Genomic DNA, 16,246 nt, shown 5'->3' with positions numbered 1-16,246 from the left:
CCTATGTACCAGACTGGGCAGCAAATCACTTTAGCCTTCTGATTTTGCAAGAGTCTTTATCGGGGCATTAGATTTCTCAGGGCAACGCCTCCCATATAACCTCCCTCCTGCCGGGGAAGATGATGGTAGGCCCGAGCACCAGGGCCATTTACAGCCTGGGGAACCCCTTCCCAAAGCCATGTTTAAACAATTATGAGCATTATGTTGCAGGTACCCATGACCATAGGAGGCCAGCCCAGCACGGTGCTCATCTTGCAGAGACGTCTTTTGTGTGGGTTTTGGGTTTCAGCTGGGCAACGCCAAGCCATAGAGTGAGTCGCAAAACGAGTTTTCATAAGCTCACCCTGTCACAAACCAGGCAGGGGTTCATGCTGACATCCCCACAGTAAGATTAAACAGCATGCTTCGTCAGGCACTAAATACTAACACAGCTCCGACGTCAGGGGGACACTGATTAAAACTGATGTCAATAATTTATGAAACACAATATGGTCTTCAGATGCTCTTTTTTTAAAAAAAGGAAGAGGGGTAAAAGGGCCTAGCAACCCAGGTGGTTTAAAACTGTTCATGCATTTTCTCTTGAACGTACACCCCCCACCACCATGCACGGATGCTTCTTTACACAATGAATATAAATGCACATGTGTGTAAGAGCATGTGAACGCTGCTGATACATATGGGCGGAAGAAAGTATTTAGTTATTCCACGGAGAGCTGTCGAGGCCGTAACGTTATACATAGTCTTCTCTTTCATATTGTTTTGGGTTTTTTCTTCTCCGGAAGAAGTCCAAAATTGCATTTAAAATAAAATTGGACCTTACAAAAGTTCATGTTTATTCCATAGAGAACTTAACCTTGAAACAACCCCAAAAAGAAAGTTGGACCAAAGAAAACCGATAGGATATATGCATTTCTTAGTAAACCGAAAGCACCTCAGCCCTGTGTAGAACCATTTAGTCAAATAATAATATCGATTTTTTTCCAAGTTTTAGGACTGGGGGAGGGAGCGGGGATGAGAGGGTTAACCTAGGGAACGATGCCACTTTATTATGTCATGTCTTTTTATTTTAGAAAGGCAAAGACCGTGATAATGCTTCATTTTTAATCAAAACTCATTTCGAGAATTAAAAATAGACTTTGCCTTAGTTGTAAATAATCTGGGTAGCTTGACTTAATATGTCAACAGTGTGAAATTCACAAGATGGGATTATGTTGGGGAAAAAAATCTGAGCCGCTGAGAGTACAAAAGTTAGTGTTTGAAGGATTCATTAATGCTTTTTCCTAGCACAGTGCCCTGTAGTGTCTCAGAACACCTGTCAAATACTAATTCATTCACATATCTCCACTTCAGGGCCTTTTCATAAAAAGCTCGACCTTTAATTGTAAATCACTTCTAAATTGTCTTTGCTGGCTTTCTCTTTTGCGGAATGATGGAAAAATCACTAAGACTTCAATTAAGACTTTATGGGAAGTCAACCTGACATTCCCGAGGCTATATCTACAAGGTATCAGAACATCTATTCAAAAAGGAAACTATAAATAACTTTAACATCGTTGAATTGGCTTGGCTTTTATGAGATGACTGAATAATTGGCAAGATTTAAAGATACTTTAACTACTGAGAATTAAAATAACTTCAGTAAAAACCAGAAAATATTGCTAGCCGATTATTTGTCATGTAGATTATGTACTTATTAGGCCTAATTAAACTTTTTGAACAAAAAGGCTTACTAATTACGTTAGTTAATATGTTGATTGCTCAATTTGGTTTAAAAAAAAAAAAACCCAGTCAATCCAATTTGTGCACAGAGTTAGTGCTTTGGTCAAAAGACAAAATCCTCGACTATAGAAATTATTTCAAGTACACGGCCATTGTTATAACAATTGCGGGTTACATAAACTGACAGGGAGAGATGGGGGTGGGTGGTATCTGAACAATACCACCCCTGCTAAGAGGAATCTTCAAGCCAGTAAAATGCTACCGTCATAGCCAGTTTATCTGCCTCGATGTATTCACTTGTGTTTTTTCCAATCAGACCCTGCTGGTGACAATGAGAAGTTATCTTTCATATGCACATACATACTAAAACTGATAGCAAAACCCTGGGAGGCCTTTTAAATCTCAATAAAAGGTTTTTACGCACAAAAGGAAGAAAAGAAAAGAGGAAAGGGGAGAAGAAAGAGAAGAAATGGGAAAAACCAACAGTTCTGAAGGAATGGAGCAGATCAAAGGAGTTTTAATTCTCCAAGACGACTAAGCCGGGGTGTAACCACTATCTCGCCACCGAATCCTGAAAAGTCTCTTCCAACAGGCAACCAGTTCCGTCCCTTAAAGTGGGGGGAAGGACAATTAGGTCTGCAAAAGCGTACACTTGGAGTGCAAAGATGGAGGCCCCGCCACGCAACAGGAGAACAGCCCTCTTCAGACCAGGACGCCTGCCTGGGCCTCAGCGCCGACCGGGCTTCTCCAAAACATGTTTTCCATTCCAAAAGTCTACATCCACAGTCATGAGGCACAAACTATTCGACAACAACATGACACAATTAATCAGAACCAGACCTCAAAACGTGTGTTTGTGGGGACCAGCAAACTTTGTAATGTGCCTCAGAGGCCGAAGCAATTGAAGAGACTCACACCGGCTGTGTGGGGCTGGGGGGAGGGGGAGAAAACATCTATATTCCACGCAAGATGAACACCCAAGGGCGTACTGACCAACTATATTGACGATTGACGTTGATGATTTTCATTAAAATAAAACATGAGATTTGGGCATTTACATCTCATGCTGGAAAAGCAAAGTATGGTCTTACTACCTTTCCCCTCCTTTTTTTTTTTTTTTTTTTTTTTGTCCTCCTGGGGAGAAACTGATGCCGCAGAGTTTCTACAGCAGCAAAGTCGTATGATTCAGAAACAGAACGGATCCTTTTTTTTTTTTTTTTTTTTTATTAAAGCCTCATTTCCAACCAGTATCCACCAGTGCCGGGTTTGTCAGATTTCTCTTTCAGGAACCGAAACGCCATGAAATCGAGAATCTGGGCCCTTAGTTAATTCGGAACTGTTTAATTTCACCGAACCCTGACGCTAACAACAACAAAAAAATCTGGTATACTTCTTTTTTGGAGCGGGATTGAATTAGTTTAAAATAATTAGTGAACTCTCTTTTGTAATCTGTAGATAGTAATTAATTTAAATCACATCATTCTTTTGCTAACACAAACAGGCTGTCCAGAAGAAAAATATATATCTATTTTCAAACCATAAAAGACAAATGGAGGACGCAGGAGTGATAGTCGCCGTGTACCGAATTGGCCCCAAACTGCAAATCCCTTTGCCATCTCCCAAGGGATTTGTGGTCGTGGAGCTGGAACTTCCCGGGAACCGGGCCGGGTTCCCCAACAGCGCGCGCAGCTGCAGCCCTAGGGGAGGGGGGGTGGGGCGGAGGTGGACGCCAGGGTCCCGTCAAACTGAGGGGAAGGCACAGAGTGTGTGCCTTTGGATCTGGGGTTAGGGGTACCGGTCGGCAAATTTTCTGCAAAGCCCCCTCCTCGCATCTTGGCTTCGCACAGCGCAGTGAACGCAAACCCGAGCGTCCACGGCCGGCGCCACGAGCGCGAGCGGACCAGCTCTCTGCGCTCCGCGGTGCAGGATTTCCACGTACGCGCCTCCCACCAATCCCACCACATCAACGAAGCGGGCAATCCTCGGGAACCTTCGGTCGCGAGGCCCGGGAGCAGCCGCCCGGGTCCCCGCCCGCCGCCCACGTCCCCGCGGTGCCCCACTCACCCACGCACTCGTTGGCCTCACGGGCTGTGGCGCGCTGCCAGGGCCGGTCGTAGTGAAAGGGCTTGCAACGGTCGCACTCCGGGCCGGCCGTGTTGTGCCTGCAGTCGCACACCAAGCTGTCGTCGCGGTCGCGCACGCAGCGGGCCGCGTGGCCATTGCACTTGCAGCGGCCGCCCACCTGCAGGTCGGACACGGCGTAGAAGTACGAGTCGCGCGCCAGCTCTGAGTCGTCCTCGTTCTCGTCGCCGAACGTGTGCAGGCGGCTGAAGGCCACGCGGATGTCGGTGGCCGTTACCCAGTCTTGCAGCACGGGCGAGTTGTCGAAGTCGTGCGCCGAGGGCCGCCCGTCCAGCGTGCTGAAGGCGATGAGGCCGCCCGAGAGCGGGCGCATGTCGGTGTGCGAGTCGGTGCACACGGCCTCCTGCTCGTTCTGCTTGGTGATGGGCGCACGGTGCGGCCGGTTGTACATCTTGCGGCACTGAGTGGAGTAGAACTGGAAGGGCACCCACGTGCGCCCGTAGTCCATGGACTTGTAGATGGCCATGGACTCGGGCCGTGGCGAGCAGAACTGCAGGCTCACATAGGTCACCTCGAACTTCTTGCCGAGCGACAGCGTGAGCGTGACGTTGTGCGGGAACTGCAGGTAGTTCTCGGACTGCCAGCACGTCAGGTTGTGCGGGTTGTTCAGATCCGTGAGGAAGGCGGGCGGGTGCGCCTTCTTGGGGTCCGACGCGTTGCAGAGGTGGCAGGAGCGCAGCCGCTCCTCGCCGCGCTCGCTCACCACGCAGTAGCGCCCGGCGGGCCGGCCGCAGGTGCTGGACACGCGCACGTCCTTGCCGAAGGCCGCGTTGACAAAGTCCGGGATGCAGCGGCGCGGGTGGCCGTTCTCGTCCGAGCAGGGGTCGGGCTGCGCCGCCTGGCCGGCGAACATGCTGAGCCCGGGCCCGCCGCGCACCGCGCCCACCAGGCACGCCACCGCCGCCAGCGCCGCCAGCGCCTCCCACACTGCGCGCATCATGCTGCGTCCAGCCTGCCCCGGCCCCGCCGCGCCGAGGAGTCGGTCCGCCCGCCGCAGAAGGCGCCTGCGGAGAGAGAGGAGCCGCGCTCAGCCAGGCCGCCCCGCGCCCTCCACCCCACGGCGGGGCGGCGAGCGGGGGCGCGGGCGAATGCCCGGCTTCCCCCGCACCAAGCCCGCGGCCGAACGAACTCCCGCCTCGCTCCCCCGCGTCCCGGGGGGGCAGGCGAATCCGGGGGCCCCAAGCCCGCACCACCCGCGCCTCTCTTTCCCGGCCGGCGGCGAGCCGGGGCCGCCGGCCATCGCTCGGCTTCCCCGCCGCCCGAGGGTCCGGCCCGCGCCCGTCCGCCCGTCCGCGGCCGGCCTGCCAGCACCCCAAACTCGGACGCAGGACAGCTCGTGGGCCCCCCCGAGCCCGCACGGCCCGAGCACCCTCCTCCCGCAGCCCGGGGTCCCGCTCAGCAGTCCCATATCGCACCCCCGCCGGCGAGTCCGCGTTCGGGACTTTACCTCAGGAGAGGGCAAAAGAGAAAGAAAAGTTTGCCCGGCCCCGGCCGGGGAGCCTGCGCGCCGGACGGCGGAGAGCCTCTCGCTGGCTGCTAGCAGGAGCGCCCTGCCTCAGCGCGGGCTTGCCAGCTCCATGCCCGGCGCGGCCGCCGCTGCCCCAGCCCCGGCCCGGCCGCCGCCGCCGCCTCTCCCGCCCGAGTGACGACGCGGCCGCCCGGCTCCCGGCGCTCCCGCCGCGGTGCGAGTGCCGCCCAGCCCGCGCCCGGGGCGCACACACACTCCCGCTGGCTGGCGCGCACTCACACACGCACGCACGCCCCCGAAGGCTCCGCCGCCGCCGCAGCCGCCACTCGCGCAAGGAGTGGGGGGCGGAGGGGAGCGCGGGGGCGGGGGGCGGGGCCGCCGGGCGGGGCGCCGGCCAATAACGTCGGCGAGCAGCCGCCCGCTCGCTCGCAAAGTTTTAACCCCGGGAAAGAAGAAAGTTAAAGGGAAGCGGCCCAGGACCCGGAGAGAGCGAGGACACGAGCGGGTGGGAACCGGGGCGCCCGAGAAGGAGAAGCAGAGACAAAGGGAAAGCAAGGAGAGCGCCCGGGGAAACCCCGGAGAGGGGGCTGGGCCCGGCGCGCACCCCGCGGAGGGAGGAGGGGCCGGCCGCGGTCTGTCCGCGTCGCCCAGGCCCCGCGCTGCGCGGAGAGCCCCGCAGGTTTCCGCCGGCCCCACGCCCGGGGGAGCGCGCAGGCCGGGGGGAGGGGGCGATTTACTCCCTCTTGGTCCCAGGCAAACACATCTGTGTTTGTTTTCTTTGCTGCGCCGGGGTCGGGCCTTCCTCTAACCCGGCCTGATGGCCCCGGTGGCACCGCGCACAGGGCCGTGCCCCGTGGGCAGACAGCCCAGGATCGTAAGGAAGAGCCGAGGAAGATGGAGCCTCCGCTGGCTCACCCCTCCCGCCCGAAGCCCCTGGGGTCCGGAGAGAAAGAGCTGCTCCCCCGCCCCCCTCCCCACAGTTGTCACCGTGCGGTGGGCCTATCTGTCGGGAAAGCTGCCCTTTTCCTGCCCGGGGAGCTGTGGTGGGCTGGAGGGTGAAGAGGGAAAAAAGCGGGACGGCACCTGGGCACTGGCCAACGCCCCTCCCAGACGGCTCTGTCAGGCTCAGGCTGGGGGCAGCCTAGCCCTTCCCAGATCCAGAGGCAGCCCTGTAGGTACTTGCTGGCTCAGTGTTGAAGGGTGCTGTGGTCCATACTGTCTTGTGGGAGCCCACAACAGCTTTGCAGAGTAGGTATTAAGCTTCATTTTGCAGATGAGGAAACTGAGGTCTCAGGAGGTGAAGAAACTTGCCTAAGATCTGCCAGCTAGTAAACATCAAATCCAGGCATAGAAACTTGGCTTCTTCCTCTCCTCACACTTGTCAAATGGATAATCCCACCCAATTCGAGTCTCATGGGGCATCCTCGGGGCCACCCAGCTTCTCCTTGCCTCCTTCTCTGCCACCTTAACGAAAGGGGGGAGGACAGTAATAGCATCCTTTGACCATCTTGCAGCAGCAGCCAAAGCACTTTGGGAAAAGAATACACGGGGCTGAGAGTTTGGAACTGAATTGCGGTTGTTACTTTTAGATGAGTGAGCTAGTAATAGACCTGGCTTGAAAGCCCAGGGTCCTGGTTCTGGCCCAACAGCTGACTTGCTGCATTCACTCCACTGAGTGCCTCATTTTGTCTTACTGGTATTCTCATAAACTCTGGGAATCTAAAAAGGGACCTCAGGGCTAGCCTGGCCCAGCTCAGTCTCTTTGGACCACGGCCTTCCCCAGCCTCCCTGAGAGACAGCCATCCTAGTTCACTGCACCCTTGGGCTGCGGTGAACTTCCAGGGATGGGAGTTCACCGCAGCCCAAAGAAAGAAATCCATTCCATTGCAGGACAGCCTGGACTCATCCCCTCCCCTGGCGTAACATTTTAACTTTGCCTTCTTGTGCCATGTACCACTCTCCACACTATTTATCTATGCCTTGCCTTGTGGCAGAGGGGGATTTCAGGTGACTTACAAGGTACTTAAAACAAGGCAAAATAACATAAATTAGAAAGTGAGGGGGAAGGAGATAAACGTTTCTCTTTTTTTTTGATGTTTAACCCTGTGGACTGTGAAATCCCAATGGCGTACTGAAAGGCAACACAGCAGTCAAGGAGCACAGGCTTTGGAGCCAGAGTGTGACCTTGACAAGTTTTGCATCTTTCTGTGCCTTGGTTTCCTCATTTGTAAAAGGGGGCAACAATCTCTATCTCACAGGGTTGTGAGCATCAAATGAGTTAACACATAAGAACATTATAGCTTATAATATGTGTAATAAATATTGTACTTAGATCATCTACATGGGTGTACCGTCGTATAAATTTATATGTAAATGTACATAAAACCAGGCACACAGTAAGGGGATGTAGAAATGTTCATTGGTAGTATTAAATTGCTAGCTCTTCATAGAAATTTCAAGTTATTTAAAGAAGAACATTTAATCACATGGAAAGACGTTCGTGACATATTATAAAATGAAGAAAGGAAATTACAAAACACTATGCCCCCCAAAAAACACTAGGCACAGTATACTCTCATTTTTATTTTTTTTAAAATATGCATAAAAAGACAACATTGCTAATTGTGGGTATCTCTGGATAGTGAGATTACTGGTGATTTTTGTTTATTTTTGCTTCCTGTTCTTGATCGTGTACAGTAAAATAAGGAGAGCTAAGAGGAGAAAAACCAAGAGGGAAGGCAAAGTAGAGATGGGAATAAAGGTGAAACCCTCCCTGGGATGCCCTATTCATCTTCTGGGAGTGGGCCACAACTTTGTCCCTAAGCTTTCCCACAGCCAAAGTGAAAAGGAGACTATGTCAGTTACACAATTCCAAGTGTCCATGAGTTAAAAACAGACGTATTACTCAAGAGAATTACTACTCTTGGTACTAAAATCAGACAGGAATTTCTCCTGGGGGGCCTCATAAAGAGAACACAGTGCGAGGTAACAAGCAAACATCCTCACCATCCCTAAACCTCTCGGAGGGTTGCTGTGATGGGCCATAATGTAAGCCAACAGCATCACAACAAAACACAAGTCAGGAAGACATCCTGACAAGGATGGGTCTGGAAGAGGTACACTGGGGTACCCCACTCACTGCCCACCCAACTTGGTCTACTTTGGAGTATCTTCAAGACTGGATTGCCCAGCGTTCTGAAGCTTTTTCTTGCTATGTTGTTTCTGTCCCAGAGCTTTTGATGGACGTTGTGTGGCAGCAAGTTCGAAATTATCCTCCCTGGGGTGCACCTCGCCAGCGAGCTTAGGTCAGTGGTCTTCAGGAAGCATGTGCGTATGGGAGGTGGGGCACTTTCCACTTTTATTGTGATCACTTAGGTCTAAGCTTATCTTCCGCAGTGGATCCTGGTGGGTAGGACTGTCACCTTGCATCATGGAGGTCCACAACGTTCTGGGAAAACCCTCCTCCCTGCCACTTGTACAGTTGGTTCCATTCCAATTCCACACAGCCGCCTTGACCAAGGCTCTACCTCTTCACCTCTTCAAATGTTGGAAATCAGCCATCTATCATCCCTCAGTTTTCTTTCTTCTAGGTAAAATGTTCCCAGTTCTTTTTTTTTTTTTTTTTTTGGCCACACCGTGCGACATGTGGGATCTTAGTTCCCCAACCAGGGATCGAACCCGTGCCCCCTGCAGTGGAAGCATGGAGTCTTAACCACTGGACCGCCAGAGAAGTCCCCCAGTTCTTTTTTTTTTTTTTTTTTTTTTGCGATACGCGGGCCTCTCACTATTGTGGCCTCTCCCGTTGCGGAGCACAGGCTCCGGATGCGCAGGCTCAGCGGCCATGGCCCACGGGCCCAGCCGCTCCACGGCATGTGGGATCCTCCCGGACCGGGGCACGAACCCGTGTCCCCTGCATCGACAGGTGGACTCTCATCCACTGCGCCACCAGGAAAGCTCCCGCAGTTCTTTTAATGAGTTCTTGCAGGACACTTTGCCAACCGCTCTGCAGCCTCTCTTGACGCCTTCTAATTCGTCAGTGTCCCTATAGCATACTGCCCTTTGAGGGGACAAATGCAAAAAAACAGATGTCCAAGTGTGGTGAGAGCTTCTCAAAGTGGGGGTTATAAATACACACCCAAAAAGGCGTGTCAGGCTCTGAGTGGCAGGATTCACAGTACAAACTGGTGTTTCAAAACACAACAGTGAGGCTCTTGGGTGAGAAAACACATTCCCAGGTGTTTGGGCCAGGAATGCGATCAGGAGGCGGAGCCAGCGTTCTTGGCATCAAGCCTTTCGTGGGAAGCCTGAGGATCGCCTGTGCGAGACAAAAATGTGGCCGTTTCATGAAAACTTATAAGTAGCCAGAGTAGGGGCTTCCCTGGTGGCGCAGTGGTTGGGAGTCCGCCTGCCGATGCAGGGGACACGGGTTCGTGCCCCGGTCCGGGAAGATCCCACATGCCGCGGGGCGGCTGGGCCCGAGAACCATGGCCGCTGAGCCTGCACGTCCGGAGCCTGTGCTCTGCAACAGGAGGGGCCCCAGCAGTGAGGCCCGCGTACCGCAAAAAACAAAAAACAAAAAACAAAAAAAAACAAAGAAGTAGCCAGAGTAGGAGGGAGAAAACGGGGAGACTCAGGCGTCCCAGACACCAAGGGGCAGCAAGTTCCAAGGAAGGAGGGGCGGTGAGCGGTGTTGCATGCCTTCAAGGTCAAGATAAGATCTGAAAGAGTACTTTGGATTGAACTACAAGGAAGTCCTTGGTGACCTTGCCTGGTAGTGGCAGAGGAGTGGTGGGGACAGAAGCCAGACCACCCCAGGTTATAGAGTGAATGGGAGGTGAGAAAGTGGAGACAGCAAGGATAGACAACTTTCCAGAAGTGTGAAAACAAGTGGCAGGAAAGAGATAGGGTGATTGGAAGGCGACATGGGATTGAGGGAAGGTTGGGATTTTTTTTTATTGTTGTTTATAAGATAAGGCTATTTGAACAGGCCTGAATGTTGATAGGAAGCAGAAGGAGGTTGAAGACGGATAAAAACTAGCCTTGTAAAACAGGTGGTCAGGTGGTCCGAAAGCGTCTCTTGTTACAAAAGAATAGGAAGTAATGCCACCTGCCGAGAGCGAGGGAGCAGATTTGGAAAGGCAGGAAGTCTTGATTGGGTCATTATGGAGAAGGGGATAATGCTTGCTGGGCAGAATTCAAAGACCTACCGCAGTTGGTGACCATCTACAAGAAAGAATGCCACCCAGCAAAGTCATGCCCAGCAGTGCTCAGCGGCCCCTGTGCAGACCTGGAGAAAGCAGAACCGTTGGATTAATCCAGAGTTGAAGGTTTTTTCCAGGAGGTGGGACAGAGGGACAATGTGGCTGATGTGATGGACCATGGAGACAAAGCTCAAGAGATAAGGTGGTGAAGACAGGCCACTGATGGGAGAAGAAACAGAGAGGCCGGGGACCAGAGCCCATGCTGTTCAAGACAGTAGCCAATAACCACATGTCACATGTTCCATTTCAGCTTGAATGAGTTAAAATTCAATAAAATGTAAAGCTAAGTTCCTCCATTGCCCCTGACTTGGACAGCACCAGTAAAGAACTTTTCCATTGGGACGTCCCTGGTGGTCCAGATGTTAAGACTCCGTGCTTCCAAGGCAGGGGGCACAGGTTCAATCCCTGGTCAGGGAACTAAGATCCCATGTGCTGTGTGGACAAAAAAAATTTTTTTAATTAAAAAAAAAAAAAGATCATTTCCCATCATCACAGGAAGTTCTGTTAGACAGAGCTGGTCTAGAGGGTCAGAAAGATAGAAGTGATGAGGAGGGAATAACTGAGGAGACCATGGTCCCAAACTGGATGCCTGCGCCGAGGATTCCAGAGGTGGAACAAAGCTGAGCTGTGGGTGATGACAAGCCCCGCCAAGGGCAAAGAGGGGGGTTTCTGCTGGGAAGCAGAGGGGGAGGTGTCTGAAGATGGGGAGGTTGACCAGATGGCCTGCCCACCGGGGCTAAAAGTTCCTCAGGACCAGCATCCGGGCTTGCTGACCCAGATGCTGATCTTGAAACCAAGCAGCACCCTGTGGGGCTCCTGGGCACGAGAGCCTTTCTGTTCAGCCTCCATGACCTCTGAGTTCCAAAGGGCAGGTTCAAACAGTTGCTAATCAGGGAAGGGAGGGGATGCAGAGACAAGGGGGTAGCAGTCAAGAAAAAATAGTGCAGCCTTGGGACAGGTTCCTGGTTTCGCCTCAAGGGATACACAGAACAATATCTTCGCTCTTTGGCAGAACTAAACCCCCAACAAATGGAAGACGCTAACCACTTGATGAAGCATTCTTCAGAGATCAGATCACCTGAGGCCAGATTAAAGGAATACAGGCCCTTTAATCCTTATCGGCAACCCCGCCCTCGAAACATTGCTGTAAAACTCCTCACCATATTCCCCCGGTTGGGACACACAGTTCTTGAAGGGCACGAACCCGCTATGTCCCCCTTCGCCTGGCAAAGCAATAAAGCTATTCTTTGCTACTTCACCCAGAACTCTGTCTCCGAGATTCGATTCGGCACCAGTGCACAGAGGCCGAGCTTTCGGCATCAACCTCTTCAAAGAAAGAGAAGAGTGACCTCGATGGGGAGGAGATGGCACGGATGAGATGTGGATGGGGGGACAACTGTGTGGTTCTGGCCTTAAAGGAGCAGGGGTTGCCGTCGTTTTCATGAAGATGGAAAGAGTAATGGGGATTGAAGAGGAAAACGGTTCCCCCTGCCTGGGCACTGGGTGTGTGTGGTGTGGGTGAAGAACACAGCCCCACTGAACAGCGTGAGTGGGGCCTCAGGGGAGGGCCAGGCTTGGGGGTAAGCATGAAGGCGGCGGGGGAATTGGGGACAGCCAGTGAACAGGGTGAGGATGCAGGGGAGGGAACATCCCATCATGGGGGGGCACCAGATGGCACAGGCTAATGGTTTGCAAGGGAGGAGGACAGGAGGAGAGTCCGGGCTTTGGAGAAATGAGATGACGTGAGGGACCTTCACCTTGGGCATGACTGAGGGTTTTACTTTTGAAGTCAAACATTTATATAAGGCTTGCTGAGTGCCAAGCCCTCTTCTGAGCACTTTGTCAGTCATGAACTCATAATCCGTGTAAGAACCTTATGAGATAGGGATATTATTAGCTCCATTTTACAGAGGAGGAAACTGAGACTCAGGAAAGTAACTTGCTGAAGCTCGTATCACTGATGAGTAGAAGAGCAGGGATTTGAACTGAAATGGTCTGGTTCCAGTGTTTGCAGCTCTTAGTCAGCACCTGTGGGTAAGACGGGCTTGGCTGACATTATCTGATACAAATGGGTCTCAGCCATCTCTAGACAGGAGAGGGGATCCAGGTCTACCAGAAGTATGAGCTGTGACCTGGCTGGACAGTGCTTCTGAGCACACCTGGTCCGGTTAAGAGAACACACGTTAAATGAAGTGGTTCCCAGGACTTCCAACACAGACTGGAAATCGTAGCAGCAGAGGAAACTGATACAGGCACCTGGCCTCCCCAGAAGGTTCAATGGAGTCTGGACTGACTGTGTTACTTTCGGAAACAGAAAGAACTTGACTTCGACAAACCTTGATTCCAATTCACAACTTAATTGTGTGACCCTGAGCAAGTTGCTTCAGCCATCGAGGAGGAAACCCATCCGTTTTCTCACGGTGAAATGGGGGTCATCACACTTACCTTATAGGCTTGACAGGGCGATTAGAAAGATGCACCTGTAAAAAGAAAGAAGCTGGCAGAGTAGATGCTCAATATACGATGGTTGAGGGCGTCTGAGATTTTTTTTAGTCTTCTACTAACTCAATCCTCAGATCACTCACCCTGGAAGAGTTTAGGGGCCTCCTCTCATTTCGGGGCTTTGAGAGCCCAGCTCCCCTGATCAGCCTCATGGAGATTGCTCAAGGGATCCCAGGTTCCTCGATAGGAACGTCAGGAGATGTGACTGTTCCGGAAAGGGTTTGAGAGCATGTAAGAGCGAGCGGGTATAGCGTGTAGGTTTCCTGGGGGGTTTGTCCGTTGCGTCAGCGCTGTTCATCTGCATCTTCGCTCAGGCCCTCCCCTATTGCCGGCTTCCTGGTTGAGGATTCCAGAGTTGGGCAGAGAAACCCATACAAACCCCAAATCCGCCAAATCCTTTCATCTACCAGAGCTCTTTGAAGGGGTGAAAAATGCCTGTGGATGAGGGGAACCAGCAGATGTAATTTATTTTCATTTGCGCAAAGCTTTTGACAAGGTCCCACCCTGAACACTGTTACAATAAAGAAAATGGGTCACCGTCCGGGGAAGATTTGTCCTGGGTGGAAGACTGGCCTTGGAGGAGGGAAACAAAGGGTGCAAATAAAAGGATGATCCTCTGGGTGGGGAAAATCGTGGGGGACCTCTGAGCCCAGAGTTGGGGCTTGGCTCACTGAACATTTACACAAAATCTGAAGGAGGGGGTCCCCTCAGTGAAACCAGCAAATGTAGAGGTGGGCCTGGAGTGACATCAGGAGGAGGACGGTGAATTGCAGGATCTCTAGAAGTCGTGCACGTGGTTCGTGGGACACAGACAGGTTTAGCAGAAGGTGATGTACTGGGGGAGAAATAATTTGAAATACTCTTCTAGGGTGAAAGGTTCTCAAGTACAACTGAAAAGTACTATTTTAGGACTCAAATACAAACTCTTTCCCTAAGACAGTTTCTCCGCAGAGGTGCTGTTGGCATTTGGGGCAGAACAGTCATTCAGCATCCCCGATTCCTGTCCACTAAATGCCACTCGGTCACATCCCACCGCCCCCCTACACACACACGTCATTGTGACAAATGAAAAATGGCTCCTTTCATTTACAATTTCCTCCTAGAAGAGGCCCCGCCCCAGCCCCAGCCCCAGCCCGATCCACTTGAAATTTAGCTCAATGTCTCACTAAGGCCAAAAAAGTAAGACAACTGGCAATACGAACAGGATGCATTTGGGTTTAGGATCTTCTGGGAAGTTCTGGTCATCACATCTCAAAATGCTTGTGGAGGTGGCGATAAGAGCTAGGGACACAAATAAAGCCAGGGAGGCGACAGAGTGCCAGGAGGGGAGGTGGATTTTAGACAAGGTTCTTGGGGGTGGGGTGGGCTCTCTGAGAAGGATCCAGTAGAGTGCTGAAGGGAGCTTTGGGGATATGGTGGGGGGACAGGGGGACCATGCGTTCCAGGGAAAGGAAACAGCAAGTGCAAAGGTCCTGAGGCAGAGCTTGACTTGTGTAAGGAACGGGAGGAAGGTCAGTTTGGTGGGGGCTTGGTGAGCGAGATGGGGAGTGGTGGGAGGTAAGGTCAGAGAGGTCAGTACAGGCCAGAGTATGCAGAGCCTTGTAGACGTTGATAAGGAATCTGAACTCTGAATGATGAATTCTGGGTACGTCCAAGGCCTTGGAGGCTTTTCCTATAGCTCTTAATATCATATTGTTTCCCTGACGAATCCGTGAGCTTCTTGAGACAGGAACTGTGTCTTTTCCCTTTGAATCCCCAGTGTTTAACAGACTGCCTGGCACAGAATAGGAGTGCACTACAGATTCATTAAAATTAATCAAAGCACAAAATTATGGACAGTTGATGTGACCAACTGCAGTAGGCTGAAAAATGTTCCCCACCCCCCACCCCAAGATATCTATGCCTTAATTCCTGGAACATTTGAGTGTTACCTTATGTGGCAAAAAGGGGTCTTTGCAGATGTGATTAAGGTAAGGATCTTGAGATGGGAAGATCACAGTGGATTGTCTGGGTGGGCCCTAAATGCCATCACATGTCCTTATAAGAGGGAGGGAAAGGGAGATCCGAAACGATAGAAGAGGGAAGGCCATGTGAAGACAGAGGCAGAAATTAGAGTGATGTGGCCACAAGCCAAGGAATATTGGCAGCTACCAGGAGCTGAAAGAAGCAAGGAACTGATTCTCCTCCAGAGCCTCTGGAGAAACCACAGCCCTTGATTTTAATCCAGTGATACTGATTTCAAATTTCCGGCCTCCAGAACTGTGAGAGAATAAATTTCTGTTGTTTTAAGCCACCAAAGTTCATGGGAATTTGGTACAGTGGCCACAGGAACTAATACACCACTAAATTCTAGGAATGCCAGGACTCAGCGGGTCTCTTGCAAATCTTAAAAGGCGAGCTTGGGTTAAATGAAAGGAACAAAAAGAGGGAGCACTAACAGTGTGGTTTTGAAACATTCCCGAAGTTTTCCTTTGGCATCCTCTTTTTTTTTTTTTTCAGTACGCGGGCCTCTTACGGCTGTGGCTTCTCCCATTGCAGAGCACAGGCTCTGGACGTGCAGGCTCAGTGGCCATGGCTCACGGGCCCAGCCAATCCGCGGCATGTGGGATCTTCCCGGACCGGGGCACAAACCCGCATCCCCTGCATCGGCAGGTGGACTCTCAACCACTGCGCCACCAGGGAATCCCCTGAAGTCTTCCTTTGGGTCTTCTTCCCATGGGCTGTGTGACCACTTCGCCCTGTTCTTTACCGCCCACAAGGCTGAGTTCAGTGCCTCCAACATAAGCTTGCCAGGTGCTTGCCGTCTGTATTAACGTAGCATAAACCCCCCTTTCTGGAGGCCAGGGTTGCGGCATCCCTTTAAGATTCAGAATGGCTGTGGTTGTGTTAATAGTCTCCCGGGCCTTTGAGAGAAGAGTTGCCATGATATCCGGGGATTTCAGTCTGCAGTGAAGCCAGAGTTCTTCACTTAGAACTGTTTATGAGGTCAGGCATCTTCAGTTCTTCCAGGGTCACAGAGAGCCACAGACCAGGATCCTAGGGGAATGGATGACTGGGGGACACTGACACACTGAGAAGTGACAGCTGACAGTAGAATTCATCCCAGCCACCACCCAGGGGTCAGGGCAGGTCTTACAACCACCCAACTTACCAA

At 51.9% G+C, this 16,246-nt stretch overlaps 1 protein-coding gene across 3 annotated transcripts in view; it reads right to left on the bottom strand.

Moving 5' to 3' along the window:
• Window positions 1–5,626, bottom strand: part of NTN1 (netrin 1) — a 185,673-nt gene extending 180,047 nt beyond the window's left edge. The window contains exons 1-2 of one of the 3 annotated variants that reach the window (XM_027131050.1): window positions 5,309–5,626; window positions 3,784–4,865 (exon numbers count right to left, since the gene is read on the bottom strand). In XM_027131050.1, the coding sequence (XP_026986851.1) occupies window positions 3,784–4,801 (1,018 nt within the window). In that variant the 5' untranslated portion in view covers window positions 4,802–4,865; window positions 5,309–5,626. The remainder of the gene's footprint in view (window positions 1–3,783; window positions 4,866–5,308) is intronic. The other 2 variants (XM_027131049.1, XM_027131048.1) reach the window with 2 other exon arrangements.
• Between the last annotated feature and the right edge of the window lie 10,620 nt (window positions 5,627–16,246).

The sequence above is a fragment of the Aethalodelphis obliquidens genome, unplaced genomic scaffold (assembly GCF_003676395.1).
Source record: "Aethalodelphis obliquidens isolate GAN/ISIS:26980383/991018 unplaced genomic scaffold, ASM367639v1 scaffold38, whole genome shotgun sequence".
Classification (NCBI taxonomy): domain Eukaryota; kingdom Metazoa; phylum Chordata; class Mammalia; order Artiodactyla; family Delphinidae; genus Aethalodelphis; species Aethalodelphis obliquidens.
This window is presented reverse-complemented; position numbering and strand designations above follow the sequence as displayed.